This window comes from Castor canadensis, chromosome 16 (assembly GCF_047511655.1).
Source record: "Castor canadensis chromosome 16, mCasCan1.hap1v2, whole genome shotgun sequence".
Taxonomy (NCBI): Eukaryota; Metazoa; Chordata; class Mammalia; order Rodentia; family Castoridae; genus Castor; species Castor canadensis.
In genome coordinates this window covers 46,694,807-46,713,910 of record NC_133401.1, presented here as the reverse complement: position 1 = coordinate 46,713,910, position 19,104 = coordinate 46,694,807, and the positions used below count along the sequence as shown (strand labels likewise).

General features: G+C 39.1%; 1 protein-coding gene and 1 long non-coding RNA gene across 6 annotated transcripts in view; one reads left to right on the top strand and one right to left on the bottom strand.

Moving 5' to 3' along the window:
• Positions 1-19,104, bottom strand: part of Kcnn2 (potassium calcium-activated channel subfamily N member 2) — a 453,460-nt gene that overhangs the window by 114,728 nt on the left and 319,628 nt on the right. For 4 of the 5 annotated variants that reach the window (XM_074056970.1, XM_074056969.1, XM_074056972.1 and 1 more), the window contains one exon: positions 18,807-18,902. In XM_074056970.1, coding sequence (XP_073913071.1) covers positions 18,807-18,902 — 96 coding nt within the window. Of the gene's footprint in view, positions 1-9,414; positions 9,756-18,806; positions 18,903-19,104 lie in introns of those variants that run through there. The other variant, XM_074056973.1, reaches the window with a different exon arrangement.
• On the top strand, positions 8,954-18,949 carry LOC141417815 (uncharacterized). Its single transcript, XR_012442424.1, has 3 exons — positions 8,954-9,002; positions 14,198-14,330; positions 18,754-18,949. It is a non-coding gene; the product is annotated as an uncharacterized lncRNA (long non-coding RNA).

Sequence of the window (19,104 nt, the reverse complement as noted above, 5' to 3'; positions counted from 1 at the left end):
TTCTAACATCCCAAGAAGGTGACATCCATGTCAAATGTTTCAAAGTGGTTACTTGGGCCTCCTAATGTGATCACACAGCCAACATGTGAACATTTAGCAACACGAAAGAATTGCTACTTTCCCCAGTGAAGGAATAATCTCATGCAGATACCTATACATTGATCACCAACGACTTGGGCTTAGGTGGGAGCATATCAGTTATAAATATGCATTTAGTGAACCTGTCCAATGGCTGAATGGCATAGAAAGAATCCCAGGCATCAGCTAACCTGAGAACTAGAAGTTATGCAGCCAGAGATAGTCACCTTTAAGACTAACAGAAAAAACTGGGAGACCACATAGCCATGGAAGGCAAGGGCTGCACTGCAGGACAATTAAAAAAAAAAAAAAAAAAAAACGTGTGCCATGGTCTTTTAAGTTGCTAACCACTGTGTAACCATTTTCAAAACCTGTTTCTGAATTGCGATTAAAATATAGGGAAAAGCTAGATGGTATAGGAGGCTCACTCCTCTAATCCGACCTACTTGGAAGGCTGACATCAGGAAGATCATGGTTCTAGGACAGCATAGGCGAAAAAGTTTGCAAGACCCCACCTGAATGGAAAAAAGCTTGGCATGGTGGCATGCATTTGTCATCCCAGTGATGGCAAAAAGCATAAATAGGAAGATCACAGTCTAGGCTGGTCTGGCAAAAACACAAGACCCTATCTCCAAAATAACCAGAGCAAAAAGAACTGAAGGTATGACTCAAGTGGTAGAGTGCCTACTTAGCAAATGAAAAGCAATTAGATAGATAGATAGACAGACAGACAGACAAGATGGGTAGGTGGATGGATGGATGGATGGATGAGTGGATGAATGGATGCATGAATGGATGAATGGATGGAGAGGGAAAGAGAGAGAGAGAGAAAATACAAACAGGAGAGAACATTACGTTCCTGGCTCACTTCTTCATAGGATAACAGTCTGTTATTCTCTTGCAAGTACAACTGTCCAGAAGATCATGGTATCTATCCAGGTTAAAAAGGAAAACAAGCCATCAACAGATAGGTAAGCCTCTCCCTCACCCAAACACTCACTGTCCAGCACTGTCCTGGTACTGTCGGGAGAGGAAGTGAGTGACAGAATAGGACAAACTCATGAACTATTTTCTTAGCCAGTTTAGTTCCATAACAGCACTGGATGCAGAAACCAATGGTACAGCTTATGGTGCAGCTTGGGGGTCAAGAGGATACATACAGTAAGCTTGCCTTATTCATGGATTTATTACAAGTGGTTTTAACCAAGTACAGTCAAAGAAAATCAAAAGAAATTTCAAAAACAAAAAAAAATTTAAATATAAATACCTGCATGCTCATTCTGCAGCTCAGTTGATATCGGTCCCTTGTTATTGTCAGTTGTGTTTAAATTGTGGTGCAAAAATCTTCTGAGTATTTCCCTGTGCTTAATTGGGTCAAAATTTGCCTCCCAAAAGGCAAATACTGCCCAAAAAGCAAGGTAAAAGTGAATTGCTTAATTGAAGTGATAACATGGAAATTTGAGATGTGTTGAAAGGAGGCCTGTGCTTAGTGGAAGTTGGGTAGAGCTACAGGAAAAATGACTCAAGCATCTGCAGTACAGCACTGAACTCCAGGCAACCTGAGCATGTGTGGGTTTTTTTCTCAATGGTAGTCATCTTGGAACCAAATACCTGTAGACACCAAGGGTCTACTGTAATTATCCTTCAAAAAGCACAGCCTATCTTCAAAAAAAAAAATTTACCGAAGGAAGTTTAAACACTCAATTATACAGGATCAGTAACAAATGCAAAGTTGTTCAGGAAAGGAAGAGAATAAAGTGTCTCAAATCACAGAAGAGGTGGTGTTTTGAGATGTGCTGGGAAAGTCAAAGGGTATTTCATCAACTTCAAGAAGTTAAGGAGGAAGACAGTAGGAGATACCATTATTGCAGGGAGGAGTCCCAAGGTGGAGGCCTCCTCTTCTTGTTACATCAGCAGAAACATCTAAAGCTCACTGTCACCTGTTAGACCCCTTGATTTCCATGCCCTTCTGACATCACCCACATTTCACAGTCACTGCACCACTGCATCTGGACAGATTCGTTTTTCTGTTTCTTTCACCTATATCTTGTATCTAAACTAGAAAATTGCCTCTTCTGATACAACTACAAAGAACAGAACAAATGCACAGCTATAATTTCATTCAATTATATCTGACTATCCTTTCACTCATTTTAACAATTTAAAGCCAAGTTAAAACTCTAATAGTTTTGAAAGTTACATCTCTTTAATGAGACCAAACATTATGACAGAAACATGCAAGAGTAGAAAGAGTTTATGCTAAGAAAATGCACATTAAGTTATTATTAGTGTATTAGGTTGCCATACCACCACCTATAAGCTAAATTATTTTTACACACATCTTCAACCAGTCTGTGGTAAACTGAGGAGGAATGGTACTTCAGTTTACCAAAGGAACCACAGGACTGTTTACATGATTACTACACAACAGTATGCAGGGACCTTGGAGGGAGCCATTTCATAGCTGTTCATGCACAGCTCAGCCCTGGAAATGCACAGCAGAATCAAATGTGACACCTGTCCTCAGGGAGCCAACAAGTGAGACGGAGACAAAAATCTGATAAATGCTATTATGAGAATGGTTCTGTTAGTGGGGCCCTGAAGGCCACATGTTGTACCAGACACTTCACTCATCTTTCCTATGCCAATTGTCCCCCAAGCCCTGAATGTACTCCTAACAAAACCTTTCAACGGCTCACCCTGTTACACAGGAGACACAAGAAGCACAGTGGTCATGAGTAATGATAAAAATGACAGTGCTAGTGCTAGAGTTGGAGTAACTTCCATGTGTCCATCACTGATAGCATCATGAAAGAGGCCCTATTACCCCAGTTTTACAGATGAGAAACTAAACCTCAGAAATGTCAAGATTGTCAGAAGTGCTGGTGAGAAGTTAGGAGACAGGAGTTTGAACCATGTTCCATTTTGCATTGATGCTCTTTGGCTCTGAAAAACTGCATGGGCAGCTAAGATTTTGTTCTGATTTTTTTAGGAAGGTAGCTAAATCATGGTGAATGGTGGGGTTAGGCAGAGACAGCTTCCTGAAAGAGATAATTCTTGAGATGAATTTTCATGCATCAGCAGGATGTGGGAAATAAAGGAGGAAAAACACTCCAGACCTAAAGTCAGTGAAAAGTGATATCCTTTGGAAACTCCAAATAATTCAGTATTGCTATCATAGAAGTGGTGTGTTTGGGGGAGAAGAAAAGAGATGAAAGGCACTGACAGCTAGACAGGAGCCAGGTCATGAGAGGAATTCACATTTTGGGCTGTCTCCCTGAAACAACAGAGAGCCAGGGAATCATTTTAAAATTGTTGTGATGACATAGGGTTTATGTACTTGCAGCAGATGTACTTGCAGCAGCAGGAAGGACAGACTTCCAGAAAGAGGTAAGGGAAGGGACAGAGCAACCGAGGTAGAAGCACAGAGACCACATTAACACATGTGAAAACGATAAGGGCAACAACCAAGACGGAAATCCCAAAGGTTATAGTTTTTCCTTATTATATATTAGAAAACTGCAGTACTAAAATCCGTATCATGGATATTGTTAAGATGAGACTAAAAGAAGTGAGTTGGTTTAAAGGCAAACACTAAGCTACCCCCAAAATAAAATACAGGTTGGGCATGATAGTTCAAGTCTATAACCCTACCTACTTGGGAGGCTGAGATTAGGAGAATGAAGTTCAAGGCCAACCTGGGCAAAAAGTTCAGGATACTTCATCTCAATCAATGGCTGGGTGAGGTGGTGTGTGCCTGTCATCCCAGTTATATGGGAAGAACAAATAAGAGGATCACAGTTCAGGCTGGCCTGAGCATACAGTGAGACCCTATCTCAAAAATAACCAAAGCAAAAGAAAGTGGGAAGAGAATGGCAGGATGGAGGCATAGCTCAAGTGGTAGAGCAGCTGCCTAGCAAGCAGCAGGCCCTGAGTTCAACACCTACAACTACGAAATATAGCTATATAAAAATGCAATACAATATACAATAATACATGATATGACATGAATAATACATGGTGCTATGCATAGTTTATATGGGTGTACATTTACACATTATACAGTTCATACACTATACCATACATATTAAAATATATGATATAGAGTATGCTATGTAATACAGTATAAATAATACAGATATAAAATACCCATTCATTATATATATAGCCTGTAGGAGGACCTGAGAAGAATCCAAGTCTGGAAACCAGAACAAAAGTGGTCATGTATTAGCAGAGGACAGAGGTAATAGCAAGAACTCTAAAAAGGAAGTCGCTGCAGGACAGAGTGACTATGCAAGGGGACGTAGGACAGGGAGATGAGGTAGGGGGACAGAAGAAAAGGAAGAGTACTCCCCAGGGCCCTGGCTGGAGAGTGGTCCTTCCTAAGAACAATACAGATCATGAGAAGGAAGCCTGGGGGAAGCGACAGGGTTGTCTGGGACATGGTGAGCTGGGAGCCTGTGAGACTTTCAGTGGAAGCTGCCTACAAGGCAGCTGAGTGTGGAAAAGGTTATCCACATGAGATATGCCTTCAATCTCTAGGAACAGAAGTAAGTAACGTACCTGAATTCCAGACCAAAAGGAAAAAAGTACCCTACTGCTTCCCACCTTAATTTATAATTTTTATGATGAAGTACAGAAAACAGTCAGGTATAAAATACCTTTTCTTCAAAATATAAACAAATGTACTCCAATTCCTGATTGAGGCAAGCCATACCACCAATGTCCTGAAACATTATAAACTATAACCTGAGGTGACCGGCTTTCCTAAGACTCAGTTACACAGTATCAGGGATCAGACAAGACCCATTTTTTTTCACCAACCTCCCTGAAAAGGACTCCAAACCCTAAGGCTCCACAAGCCTCTGCTTCAGACATTCTACTCAGGCTTCATGTTGAAAATCTAATTCACACATGCAATTCCACTCCTGGAAGCCTGGGAACTCAGCCACAGCAGAGGCAGGTTGCGTCCACCTGAACCTCTACCCACCAGACACCTTAGTGAGCAAACGTCACAACAAAGAGTAACACAGCTCTTGGTGCAAAGGCAGAAGAAACCCTTTGGGCCACATTTTTCCTTGCCTTTGTTGGACCATCCTCTTCTCTAACTCAGAGTTGGGTACTCTTATTTTTCTATAAAGGACCAGAGAATAAATACTTTTTATTTTTCCTGTTATTGAGTCAACGTAACTACTCAATTCTGCCACTGACAACAAAAATGCAGTAATACACTATGTCCATTAAATGTGCATGGCTGTGTGCCAATAAAACTTTACTGTTAGAAACAAGTAGGGCAGATTTACCCGGGGTGGGGGGCGGGGTGTGCTGTGGTGATTTGACCTATGAGCTGTGGTTTGCCAACTTCTGCTCTAACTAATCAAGTATTTGTCTTCTCTGTCCCATGTCCTTGCTTCTGGAACTTGGCTCAGCTCCCTCAAAACACAGGACATTAATACCCCCTATGCCACCATGAGAACTTCCTAGACCCTGGAGTGTGCTGAACTGCCAGGGCTATAATATTTGCTTAACAATAAATACGATGGAGGAATAAGAGGACTGAACCTCTACTGAGTACGTATTATGCACAGTTGTCATGCTAGGACCTTAAAAACACTGTCTCATAGAATCCTTGACACAATCTACCAAGAAGGACAATCAGCACTTTTCCAATCTAAAGATAAAGAAATGAGGCCAGAAGGGTTGACATTTTCTTTTCCTGGTCACACAGAGTAAACTCAAGCTCTAACTTAAATCTGTCTGGCTCCAAAGTCAAAGTCCCTCACTGCCCCCTGGGCTGCCCTCCAGAAGCACATAAGGCTATTCAGATATAAAGTGTCTATCTGGCCTTTCCTCCTACACTGTCTGCAGCTTAGACTTTCTGTGGCTACCCACACCCTGCTGGACAGCAACAGGCCCAGTCAGGTATCCTCTACTGCTGCCCAACAGAAGTCTTTAGCTTTTCCCAATGTCTATATATTCAACATAAATATTAGTACAATTAACAGATACAATCCACCATGACTGGAAACTGTTCTGTGACTGCCCATTTTCATCCAACGATGGTGAGCCACCCAAAGGTGTTTGAGATAATCAAGTACCCTCAACTAGTCCCTCAGGGTCAGAGGCAGATGGGGAATCCTAACATGGTGGTAGTCTCAAAACACAACATGTGTTTCCCTGGAATATTCCCAAATGAAAACAGGGCTGGGGAGGGAGCAGGATGAGTTATGTAAACACACAGCAGGTGCCCCAGAGAGCACTGTTCCTCCAAAAAAACCCTGGGCAAATTTAACATCAAGTCCATGAAATGGTTTTGAAAACCTGCTCTTTTATTTATTTATTTTTTTTACCAAGAAGAGTAGCTTTTTCACATATCATTCTACTTAAGAAAAATGTTTGAGCCCACTGGGTATGGATAGGTCAACGCTCATGCCAATAGAAGAGAGGGGATGTGAACCAATTCATAAAAATTCACATTCAGCCTGGGAATACAGCCAGTATGAATGCCACAAAGGTATATGAACCTATCATTTCCACACACAACCCAACTCCACCCCATTCTATTGCTTCTCATTTGCAGAACTTGTTCCCCATGGCAACACGTCACACGCTGGGTCTTGAAGATGAGCCTCCTTCTACCTCCTTCCCAGGGAGCATCTTGTGCTGGGCACCTGTGCTCTTGCACATGGTGCAGGGAAGGACACTTGCTGCTGGCTAAGTGCTGCAGAGCACAGGCCAGCCCACTGCCTGCTCTCTGCACAGGATGTTCTGACACAGGCTCTAGGGACTAAGTCCTAAACACATGTCCTCTTTCCCTCTGTGGATATTGTATAAAACTGCACTGAGACATAGTTGATAGATAAATTCTTTCTAAGTAGCTGCCTCCAAAGCAATCTGGGTACACAGAATCAGACAAAGCGAGACAGTAAACATGACAACCAGTGAGTGGCTGGATCTTCTGCCCTCAGTGCAGGATGCACCCAAGGGATGACTCACGAGACACAAGGCAGAACATGGTCAAAACTCAACCACTGCAAAGGATAGCAGTTGTCAAAAAGGATGATGAGACTGTGTAAAACCAATATAATAAAGAGAAAGGAGAAAACAATACAGAAGGGGGAGTCTTTTTTAAATGATATAAGAAAATCTATAAGAACTCATGAATACCAATTCAAAGAAATGGAAAAAAATAGCTTTCATCTGTGAATATGATGTGTTGTTGTTTGAAAAACAAGCATAATAGAGATTTTTCTTTATAAATTTTCAAAGTCATCTCAAACATATTCATTAAATATCCTCTTTGATATTGACATATGAGAATAGTAAAGTTCTTGACTAAAATACTAATGAGGAAGAAGCAAATTTTTAATTCAAAATATCGTCAACAGCAGCATTACCAACAGGTTCAAGCAATAAGCTACAGTTTAAACCAATATCACATATAACTAAGTTAATACACCTTTAGTACTTCTTAACTAAAAAGACAGATCATGATACTTCCTTTTTGACATAAGGACTTGTTCCAAGTATGGGATGATTTACCTATATGAAGCTTACCTATGGAAAGTTCCCAAAAGCCAAATGTTTCTGTCTTAAAATTTTATAGCTAATTTTGCAAAAATGAAATTAAGTTTTCAATCAATAGCTTTGCTTGGTAGAGATCTAGAAGTACTCAGTGCATCTTTGAAAAAGTATGAGATAACTGTTATAAATCCCATGGCCATCACTTTAATATAGCATTATATGCATACAACTGTAATTAAAAGCCTAGCATGTAAATTTTTTTGGCAGTACTGGGACTTGAACTGAGGACCTCACACTTGCTAGGCAGGTGCTCTACCACTTGAGCCACTCCACCTGCAATAAATGGCCCAATCATTATTATTCAGTATCTTAAATAATCTTTGACCTTAAAAATAAATCCAATGCTAGGATATAATTTCCATCAGCCATTCAGTATGAAATGAAATAGCTTAAGGATTAGTACTCATAAAAAACTTTAAACCTCATTACAACAGGCAAAAAAAAAAGTGCTATTCAAAGTCAAAAGCATGGCAGCATTCTGTATTGTTTCATGCTTTCTCCCAAAAATTCAGTATGTTTGTGTTAAAACTAATATGAAAATATTTGCTAAAATCTCACTGATACATAAAAGCTTCCTGAAGAAACACAAAAATCTTAGAAAGCAAACAAAGCCACATACCATATCCAAATAGTCAAATTACACTTGGAAACAACCCCATTTTAATACAGGATAGCCCTTATGAATAAATGCATAATTAGATTTTTTAAAAAGCTCAGAACATTGAAAAAAGCAAAGGAGAAATTATTTATGTAAAATTTTGCATGTTGGAACTTGTCTGCACGATCAAGTTCAAAGTTTGCAATGTCTCAATGAGTCCTATGAACTAAAAACCAAGTCCAAAGCTAAACCAACAATAAGAAATTGCTCCACACCAGAGACTGGCATGATAATAGACTCAGTGATGACTATTCAAAATGACACCAAAGAGAAGATTCCAGAAGATCCTTGATAAAAGGAAAACCAAGAACCCTTTGAGATATGTCAGTTCTTCCAGACCACTGTATCCAAGCACTATAGTTGGGATGGTGGCAATAATAAACAAAACTCTCACAAAAGGAAACCCAGGCAGGAAAAGAAAGCAGCAGCTCTTTATTTAAATAAGGAGGTAGAGCTACAGTGAATACCAACAGGGTGCTCCTAGGCACTAAGGTTTACACATTTGCCTCAGGCTGTTTTCTACCTCTGTCTCCTCCAGCAGAAGTTCAATGCCAGAATTTTCCATTATCCAAATTATTCCCTTTGCTTACTTTTCAGAGACCTTGCTTAACTCTTTTAAGTCACTCGGGTCCTCATTAGTGGTGAGGAGAGGTAGCGAGCTGTGAGGCCAGAAGGAGTTAAGGTAAGTCAGAAAGGGCCCTCTTCCAGTAGGAAATCACATCTGTGTTAATTTGTGGGGCAAAGTGGCCATTTTGTTGAAACCTATTAGCCATATAATCTTAGAATTTTAATAGTAATTACTGCTTGAAACCCAACCACCAAAATGATCTCTTCCTCCCTAAGAGAGACAGCTTTCTCACAGGAAGAAGCTAAACGAATTTTGAAAAACAAAACTGACTTTAACAGAGATTATAGTTTTCATTTAAAAATGTGTAAGGGGTATAGCTCAGTGGTAGAGCACTCACCTAGAATGCACAAAGCCTTGGGTTTGATCTGTAGCACCACCAAAAAGAAAAACAAAGAAGCAAGGAAGGATACACACGCACACACACCCCACACACAAAAGTTAATAAGAGCACTATTCAAATGCCTACCTTTTTTGTCTGTTCCTTCTCACAAATAAAAAAAAAAAGTATCACTATTTTTCAAACCCCAGGGTGGCTGGGTTCCAATTCCTCCTCTTCCACCCCAACAAACTCCAAAATTCCAAACAATAACCAGTTACCAATCCATAAATAAACCTGCCCACACTCCCAGGCAGCATTGTAGGTTCATGATGTGTAGTAACGCAATCTTCCTATCAACCCAACAGCAGAGGTACTCTATCATTCCCAGCTTACAGACAAGGACACTGACAGTTCAGAGAGATTAAGTAATTTGTCTGAGATCACACAGCTAATTAGTAGCAGAACTGGGAACAAACCCAGACAGACTGGCTCCAGAGGCAGTACACAAAGCCAGGAGACAATGTAACAAAAACAGTAAACAATCCAAAGGAGAGTCTGATAGCTCTGTTCAACAGGAAACTTTGTACAGAAAAATTACAGGAATTAATATTTTTCACAGCCTCCTATAATAAAAAGTTTTAGGAACATTTGGGCCAGGTTTCTCTCCCAATAATACTTTCATGTTATTTTTATGTAAATTTGAATTATTAAACAAGGATACCCTTTCACAAAACTGTTAGACAATATTTAAAAACCAATATCATGAAGAAATAGCAGGATATAGAAATTACAAAGAAGCTATTTGCTGGATTACCCAGCATAATATTCAAAATCCTAACTGGTACAATGGGTCTAGATACCCATTAAACCCTTATTGACCCTTAATGAAGCAGACTGTAAGTACTTCAGTATAAAAAGAAGTCATGTAAAAATTTGAAAGGGCAATTTTACTACTTTAAATAATATCTCTAGCTCAATAATGCCCCTCCTGATAGTTTATCCTTAGAAAATCAGAGATATTCAGAAAAGTTTGTCTTTAAACATATTCATCATAAAAATTATTTTAAAGACAATGTTTCTCATTTTTCTTCAATATCCAAAAAGAAGGTAAAGCGTTCAACTGATGATATCTACGTTGTAGGGTGGGTGGGGAATGGCAGCCATTAAGAATGTGTGAGCATTGGAGAAGCATAGAAACTTAGATGGAAAGAATAGGAAGTTTCTTTATACAGATACATAGCAAACAGTGTCCTTCTGCTCCACTAAGTACATTGCAACATAAGCAATCATCACTTTTGGATAGTGAGATAGTGATACTAGATCAACCAATAGTTCCCCTTATATTTTCCAACGTTTTACATACTTTCTAACATGAATATTACTAATTTCAGAAGGTTTAGTATTAAAGCCAATCAGCTGGTGTCCTTGTTGGTTATCATTTATAGGCTGGACAATCATGACATAGTAGTTCATTCAAACTGTGGTTTTAGCAAGAGAACAGAGAACCCTCCTGACAGTCTTATAGATAAACTAGAGAAATGGGGGCTGGTTAATATAGCTTGCATACAGTTGTTACTACGTGAAAGGCTATACCAAACCTCATTGATGAGCAGGTGGTAAACAACAAAAATGATCTAATTCTGAGCTCTGGTCTTGGCTCACTCAGGCTGTGGACATGGTTCCAAAGGTATACTTTCAGGAATCACAGCACAAAACTAGAAGAGAGAACTTACATGTATTAATGGCAGTTGTGAAATCTGGCTAAGAACTGCCCTGATACAGACCATGCTTCTGGTCAGAATCTAATACCCATATGGAGAGTGGAGACTTGTCAATTACATAGATCATCCACATACAAGCCCAAACATGTGTTTGTCAAATAAACATTGGAATTATGATTCAAAACATTCTGAGAGACTGAAATAGTTCTGAAGCCAATATGCTACTTATGAGGGTTAGTAAGTGTAAAGGCTTCCATTTAATTGAATAACCACTTTACAAGTGTCACTTGACAACATTTCCTGTGAAGCCATGATCATTTTAAATGATCCACAGCCAGGGTAATGCAGCTCTTTTGATGAAGGGAAGAACCCCACAGGCAGAGCCTATCAGAAAGCACTGGGTACATTTCTGACCTTCTCATTTGAAGAAGAAATTCAACAAATAGATTGAGTCCAGAAGAATGTGATCAGGGCCATTCAAAGTCTGATTGGGAAGATGCAAGGACACTGGGACTATTTAACTAAGAGGGTATTTAAAGAGACATAAGTGTTTGCTCTGTGAGCCTGTGAAAGGAAAAATTGATTTGTCCTCCTACACTGGAAATTACAGTTTGTCTTCTTTCCCTACCACTCCACCAAAACTGCTCATCAAGGTCAGCAATGACCTTCAATTTGCTAAATCCAGAATGCTCTTCTTTACCCCCAATTAACAGACCTTGGCAGCATTCAATATAGAGTATGGTGCTCCCGGCTTGAAACACTCCAGTCTCTTGGCCTCCTCCACCTTAGGGCAATTTGTAATTCCTTCTTTTTTCTAGTTTCCCCTTTACTCAACCTCTGGATGTCAGAGAATGACTGACTCTCCACCTTCTCCTTTTTCTGTTTTAGTGATTTGATCAATTCCTGTGGGTTTTAGTAGTCTCTATGCTGGTAACTCCCAAATTTAGATTTCCAGGACAGACCTTTCCTCTGAACCTCACATTCTCACACACAGTCAGCAGCATTTCAAATGTACGATGCTGAAACAAATTTCCGATCCACTCCTATCCTTCACATTTCTTTTCCACACCATATCCTTAAGTGCTCCAACCAGGGTCTCATGGATTATCTCTTCATTGCCCCTTGCCCTCACCTGACACATCCAACCCACAATTACGTTCATTGTCTCCACCATGGGTCTGGAATCGCCCCACCTTCACATCTCCATTACTGCTTCCCACGTCCAGTGCACTTCACATCTCTCTAGGTTATACCTTGCAAAGAGCCTCTCCTCAGAACCTCTCTCTCTCTCTCTCTCTCTCTCTCATATACCTCCTTAAACATTAAGTTGGATCATGAGTCTCTCCTTCGTACCTTAACTCTTTGATGACTTCACCACTTTGATAAAAGGTCCAAATCCTTACCACGGCCTCATGAGGGTCCCATACTAGGTCCCTGAATGCCCTCTCACCCTGTTTGGTACTGTTCTGCCACTAGTGGAGCCATACTGATTTACCCTCATTTATGTAAGCACAGTAAACCAGCCCTTTGCATAGGCTGCTTCCACACACTCTGCCAACTCTGGCTATTTCGTTCCCTCCATGTCTCAGTTGAAATGTCACTTCATAGAGTCCTCCTGATTCTCCCGTCTATACGTTTAACCCTCAGTCCCCGTATCTCAGACCTTCTTATGCCATCTTGGCACTTAGCACACTTCCAATGACTTTGTTTCTTAAGTTATTTTTTTTCTCTCTCCTAACCCAAATCCTTAGTGTGTCAGCTCCAAGAGGAAAGGTACCTTAGCATTATATTTGGGGCACTCACAAGCTTTACATGTTGACTATGGAATGAATAAAACCAGACTTGACCTCAACATAAAGAAAATCTTCCTAAAAATAAGAGCTGCCTGATGATAGGACACCCAGCCTTGTAGGAAGAGAGGACAAAGATGACATGCTGGGGTGGTGGGGGATACAAGGCCAGTCCCCTCCACAGAGTTCTAGATCTAGAAATAGAATTCCTAAGGAGTTTCAGGCTGAAATATATTCTCAAATTAGCAAATATTGCATCGTTTCTTAATAAGCAGAAAGCCTCTCTAAACCAACCCCACAAAATCACTTTATATCCCTGATGTTAAATCAGTGACATTTCTCTATCCATCCTGCCAGGTGTGGTCTGGGATGGCCCAGAAATGGGATGGATGCTCAAATGAACCCACCTGTGGTAAACTTAAAGGTCTACTCTTCATTCATTTGTGATGCTGCTCTGTAAACACACCGGGATCACGTTATTTAGTGTCACAGCCATTAATAATGTAGGAATCTCACACAGATGGGCAGAGGAAATTAGTCCTGAGTGATTTTGTTACTACAGTGTATATGTGAAGTCAAAAGGCCTGTCTCATTACTACCGAGGGAGAGCTCACTGGCAATATACTTGTCAGTCCTGAGCTAAACACCCCACAAATGAAGCAGTGAGGTGAGCTTTTCTCCTCACCATCTGTGGAATCCAGTAATCAACTTAGAGCCACAATTTTCATCTACCACACATAGACGAGACCATTCCTTCTAAAATGTTAGCTTCCTTCATTCTTCCAAGCTCTGCAAACTTTTTAAACTACAGTAATAAAAAGGTGACAACTACTCCTAATCACATCTTTGTAAGATTATTCAACTTCCCAGCAGATTAAGTAATGTACTGCTGGATAATACTAAATGGCTAGAGGTAAGCCTATGAGGTCTTGAGTTTTGTCCTTAAATATTTTTTCTCCAAAAAACATTTTTTTCTGGAAGATAATAAACTTTTTAAGACCTTGAAAAGCCAAAGATAATAAAAATTCCTTTTGATAATTTTCAGACTTACCAGGGCTATAGAGGAGCAGTATATGGGAAAGCAGGGAATATAAATTCTGATCTTTCTGAAGGGCTAGTAATCAATACATACACACACACACACACACACACACACACACACCCATAAATACATATTTGGTACTGGGGATTGAACCTAGGTCCTCGTGCACACTAAGCAAGTGTTCTAGCACTAAGCTGCACCCTCCATCCTAATATTGACTCAGCAATCTGAAGATTACTCTGGAAATCTATATGATATTGTCTATAAAATATATATTCAGATTTGTATATTAAACTCAATACATATTAGCATCACTTATAATAGCAAAACACCTAGAAAACTCCAATTTGCCTACCGGCTCTTACTTATCTTAACAGTGGAAAACTAATCCACAGTCCATCCATAGAACAGAATATTACACCACAGCTAAAGAAGAATGAATGAGCCATGTCTCCAGTGATTCACAAGGAAAAACCATGTATCAAAGATACATGAAGGAAGAAAAGCAAGGTATGTATATATATGTACATTTCTAAGTATTTGTTTTTGGAATTCTGGATGAATGCATATAAAACTTAAAAAAGTTTCTCCTCTGACTAAACAGGACTGAGAGTATACAGAATGTGAACTATACTTTCTGTTTTAAACACTTCTACACTGCTTGACTCATTTCTATATGTGGTTGTTGTTTTCTCAATAAGAATGATTACTGTATGTGCTATATGTTCTGCATGGTCTAGAAGCATCTGCTTGCTCCCTGTAGGAGTAGGAAAATGAACATTCTCCCCCACCCTTCCCAGGGCAAACCACAGAGCCTATCAAGCAGCGAGGAGCCATTCCTCCCAAGCCATCCAGGAAACATCACAGATCACTAAAGCCCCTGCCTCCACTCATTCCTTCCTCCTTCGGGTGGCCTCCATGCTAACTGAAGAGAAATTTTTGTTGCTTCCCTTCTAATTACAGCTTTACATAGTCCATCTCTAGAAAGCTAACTTGAAAGAAAAGATAGTTACTCCATTATAAAAGATGCCAAAGAAAAATCTGAGTGTCTTTCCCAGTGCTGCTTATCCTATAATTATAAACTACTATAAGTTGGAAATACTTTCCACCATAAAGTATTGTAGCTGCCATTCTTCCAAGTTCCCTGAGAACCAGAACAATCAGCTACCACTTCAGGGGACTTTCTTCCCCACCTCACAATCTTATATTTGCTGATTTCTTTCTGTTAAAATTGCTTCCATGGAAAAATGATAGTATAATGAAACTTGAAAAACATGAAGTGCAATGTTCATTCAGATTTTATTAAAGAGTATATAAACTTTGTTTAATATTTATTTGATCAAAGAAATCTCTCTAACCCCACTGCAAGGGATGAGGACAAAAAAAAAGGTCACCAGAAATCACGCTTCTCCTTTTTCTATAATTTGACCTTGAGACATGAGGTAGAGAAATTCACCTCAAGTAACATTTTCCAAATTGTCTAAAAGCCATCTCAATAGTATTTTTGCCTTTGTGAGAAGGTCATGATATTCAAGCCTTTATTAAAGTTTATTTATAAATTCTCTCATTTGTTCCTTTTTTTTTTTTTTTTGCTTTTACTGATACAGAAAGCAAGGCCAAATACATATTTGAAAAACTCTATCATCTACTTAGCTGAAAATCCACTTCTACTCTGCCTGATTTTTTTTTTTTTTGTCTGACACACACATACACACAATGATTTTAGTTTTGGTTGTGGAGAATAAAAGTAATTAGTGAAATGAACAAAGTATGTAGCCTGGTGCATTGAGCTGTCTGTGGTACTGAAAAATTCCACTAAAGCCGAAATTTAGGGAGCTGTACTCTTTCCAAGTCTCCCATCACACCATTTTAACCCAAGCACTCTGCCCGTGACTCACCTGAACCGTTTTATTTTGCCACAGTGTGTATAAACATTTTATAAAAGGTCACACTGATTTGCTTTCCAAGGTTCTCCATGAAAATGTCAGGGTCTCCTCAAGCCTTGTTAAGTAATTCCAGGGACACACACCAGAATATTAGCTCTAACACTTACTTTTCCCGAATGGAGTAGGAAATCATACAGAGCACCGGAAACTCACACCAGCAGCACATACTGATATGCTAAAAATAAAACTAAAACTCACTGTAGATTATATCCTTCATTCAAAGACATGCTCCGAGTGACAGCATAGCCCCTGAATGTACTTATGTAACTCAGAGCTCAATCAATATATTTGGAATTCTTTGTATGAACTGAAAAGTACCCATTACCACAGAAGTTTTTATGGAAGAAATACACCTACCATAGTGACAGCAGGAACTTAAAAAGAAAGGTACAAGTTGACATTTCCCATGAACACACATAAGCCTATGCACATGGTTTCACAAAGTTTCAAAGTGAAGCATTCTGGCTCATTGTTCACTCAGTTCCTTGGAGAAATTAGAACATTCCTACTTTTTTTTTCTGGGTCTTGACATCTTAGTTAGGGTCTTCACATTTATTTGGCCCTTTTCCCGTTAATTTTTTTTAAAGCATCTCATGAGAATTTGGAGCTTCACCTTGAGGGAGAAATCCCTCTACATAAAATACTGAGCATACATGCTCCAATCAAAATAACTAAGTGATATTACCCAAGCCTCTATTTTGAAATGCTCAAACTATAGCAGGTGTAACAGAGACATATATCATATAAAATAAACCCAATTTAAAAAAATCTAAAATTCTAAGATGTCTAGGGTACCCAAAAGTAAAGAAGTTCACTGTACTTATTCAACAAAAAGTGCCAATCCATGTCCTCATTTTTCTCACCTAATTCTACTCATACCCCAATCAATATATCTAGGCATTTGCATAACAGAACAAGTCTAAATTGGCCAATGAAAGCAATGCTTTCAAACGTGAACCTATAAAGATATGATTTCCTGTATATTTCCTAGTGTCTTTAAGTTTCAAGAATTCTAATACTGAATCAATTTTGAGGGCACACAGTTAACATTTGGCAGCTCCTCTTAGACTCCTGACTTAGTTCAAAAAAAATCTCTTAATAATTTATGAAAAGTCAGTGTTTTTAAGAAGACACATTATTCTTGATGATGATACTAGTTCTCTCATATGAATGCTTGTTTAGCTGTGTGCTTTTCAGAAGGAACAGCCAATACTAGGAAAACTGAAGTTTAATAAAATAAAAAAAATCAGCAAGGTCTCTCATTCTAGGATAGATTAAACAAAACCACTCTGGTCTCCATGAAAAATATTTTTAAGTTATTTGATTCTTTAAAAATGTAAAAACATTCTAGAATAATATTTTAGGCTTAATCCTATTCATATACCAAACTTTGGTGTGGATTTAGCGGCAAAACACAGATAAAGCAATACCAGGTTTCAGGGCTTGGAGCCAGCAGCTGAAGAACGCAGCAGGCAGCAGCATGGACTGGAAGGTGGAAGGACAGGACTTGCTCTTTGGTTGTGCTGCTGGCTGCATGATCTGGCAGAATTGTGTGCCTCCCACAGTTCCTATCTGTAAACTGAGTCACAGAACCATTTTGTTCCTTCCATCTTTGACTGTCTATTCTTCAAGTCAAAATGAAAAGATGCACTCGCCATGTTTAAGGGACATGACAGTGCCAATCAAAAACATTTGAAAGAATCTCAAAAACCCACAATCACAAGAACTGAATTAAAGATAGATCTGTGTAAATTCTGGAAGTTAAAAAGTTTCAAATGAGCATTTTCCTTATTTTGCCAGTGCAGTGTTATTATGTCTCTCCAAATACTTGCTTTATCTAATTCTTATTCCCTAACCTCAGCCCTTCAAACACACACTTTTCAAAGTTTTAGCTAATATAAATGCAAAATTCTCCCTCCTCGCTTAGGGTTATGTTTGGGCAGTCATTAAAAGTGGTTTCTTTCATACTCAGTATGTGTTTGCTAATCACTAATTTGAAATTAACTTAACTTTAATAGTAAATTACTTATGCGGTAAATCCTAGACAGTGTTTAAAATTTAAAGCAGCCTAAATTTGAATGTTTCATAATCCCACAAAAAAAATCAGAAAATACACATTTGTATAAAATCTAAGCTGGAAAATTCCATTCTAATTTTTGAAAACTCTAGTTATTTTAATCCACAAACTTCATGCTCCTTTGAGTGTGGACTCTAGTTTAAAAAAAAAAACTGACAAAAGAACCCAGGAGTTTTGTAGAGTATTCTGAGATGCTTGGTAGTGCCAAGTCCAGCAAGAAAGGGCCTGGCTGCATTTGAGCAAAACAAATATTTTCCTCTCAAAACAGTTTGCAAGGGCAGTGGGCCTTTTAAAAAAAAACTCAAATAACTGTAGCTAAGAATCTACTAAACTGTAGTTCAGTAGTAAATTCGACTAAATTTACTAGTAGGTTTAGTAAAATCTACTAAACTCTGTAATTTAGTAGTAAATTGTGTGTCTACACAGAATTTAAATTCTGTGTAGACACAGACTTTATAAAGTAAAAAAACTTCTTAAAAAATATTGGGGGATATAGGAAAGGGTTAGAGGTTCTTTTCTTGTTTCTATAAATTAGCTATTGACATCACCAATGTACTTTTTTCTTTATGCTACATTATAGAAGACGCTAGAGATGAACAAGACCTCCCATAATAACTTACTCATTAGGTGTTTAGAGAGCATTTACGATACAGATTAAGGATAGGGTATAACTAACTGACCTTAAGGAGAACAAATGTGACTGATTGAAGAAGACGGGGAAACCTTAAAAATTAACAAATACATCCCAGACAGAACTTGCATGTCTACGTGCCACACTGCCTTATTTTGTGTGTAACTTCTTGAAAGAACAGGTCAGTGGTTCACATAAGAATACAGCGTGTGTCTCCAGTAACCTCAAGCAAGGGCATACTGGTTTGGAAATCACTCTGCTGCCTTGCTTTTCCCCCAGGCTGTCTGCACGGCTTCGGCTTTGGGTCTTTCATAAGCAGCAGAAACTGTTACCTGTATTTCCCTGGCGTGGTACACGATGATCAGACCGAGCAGGATGATCGTGGAGAGACTGATAAGGCATTTCAGAGCTAAGGAATACAAGGACGCCTGCAACACAATCAGATGGAAGACTTTTTAAGAGTAAAGCACTTGTAAACACCTTCCAGGCCATGAGTGATAGTCATTCCCCCGCTAAGTGCACCTGAACTACAGTAAGGGACACTGGTCTTGCGCTGTGAAGTAGATTATTGGGCCTTGAAAACCAAGAGAAAAAATGCCCGCATCTGGGAAGGCTCCCAAGGCGGCTGGG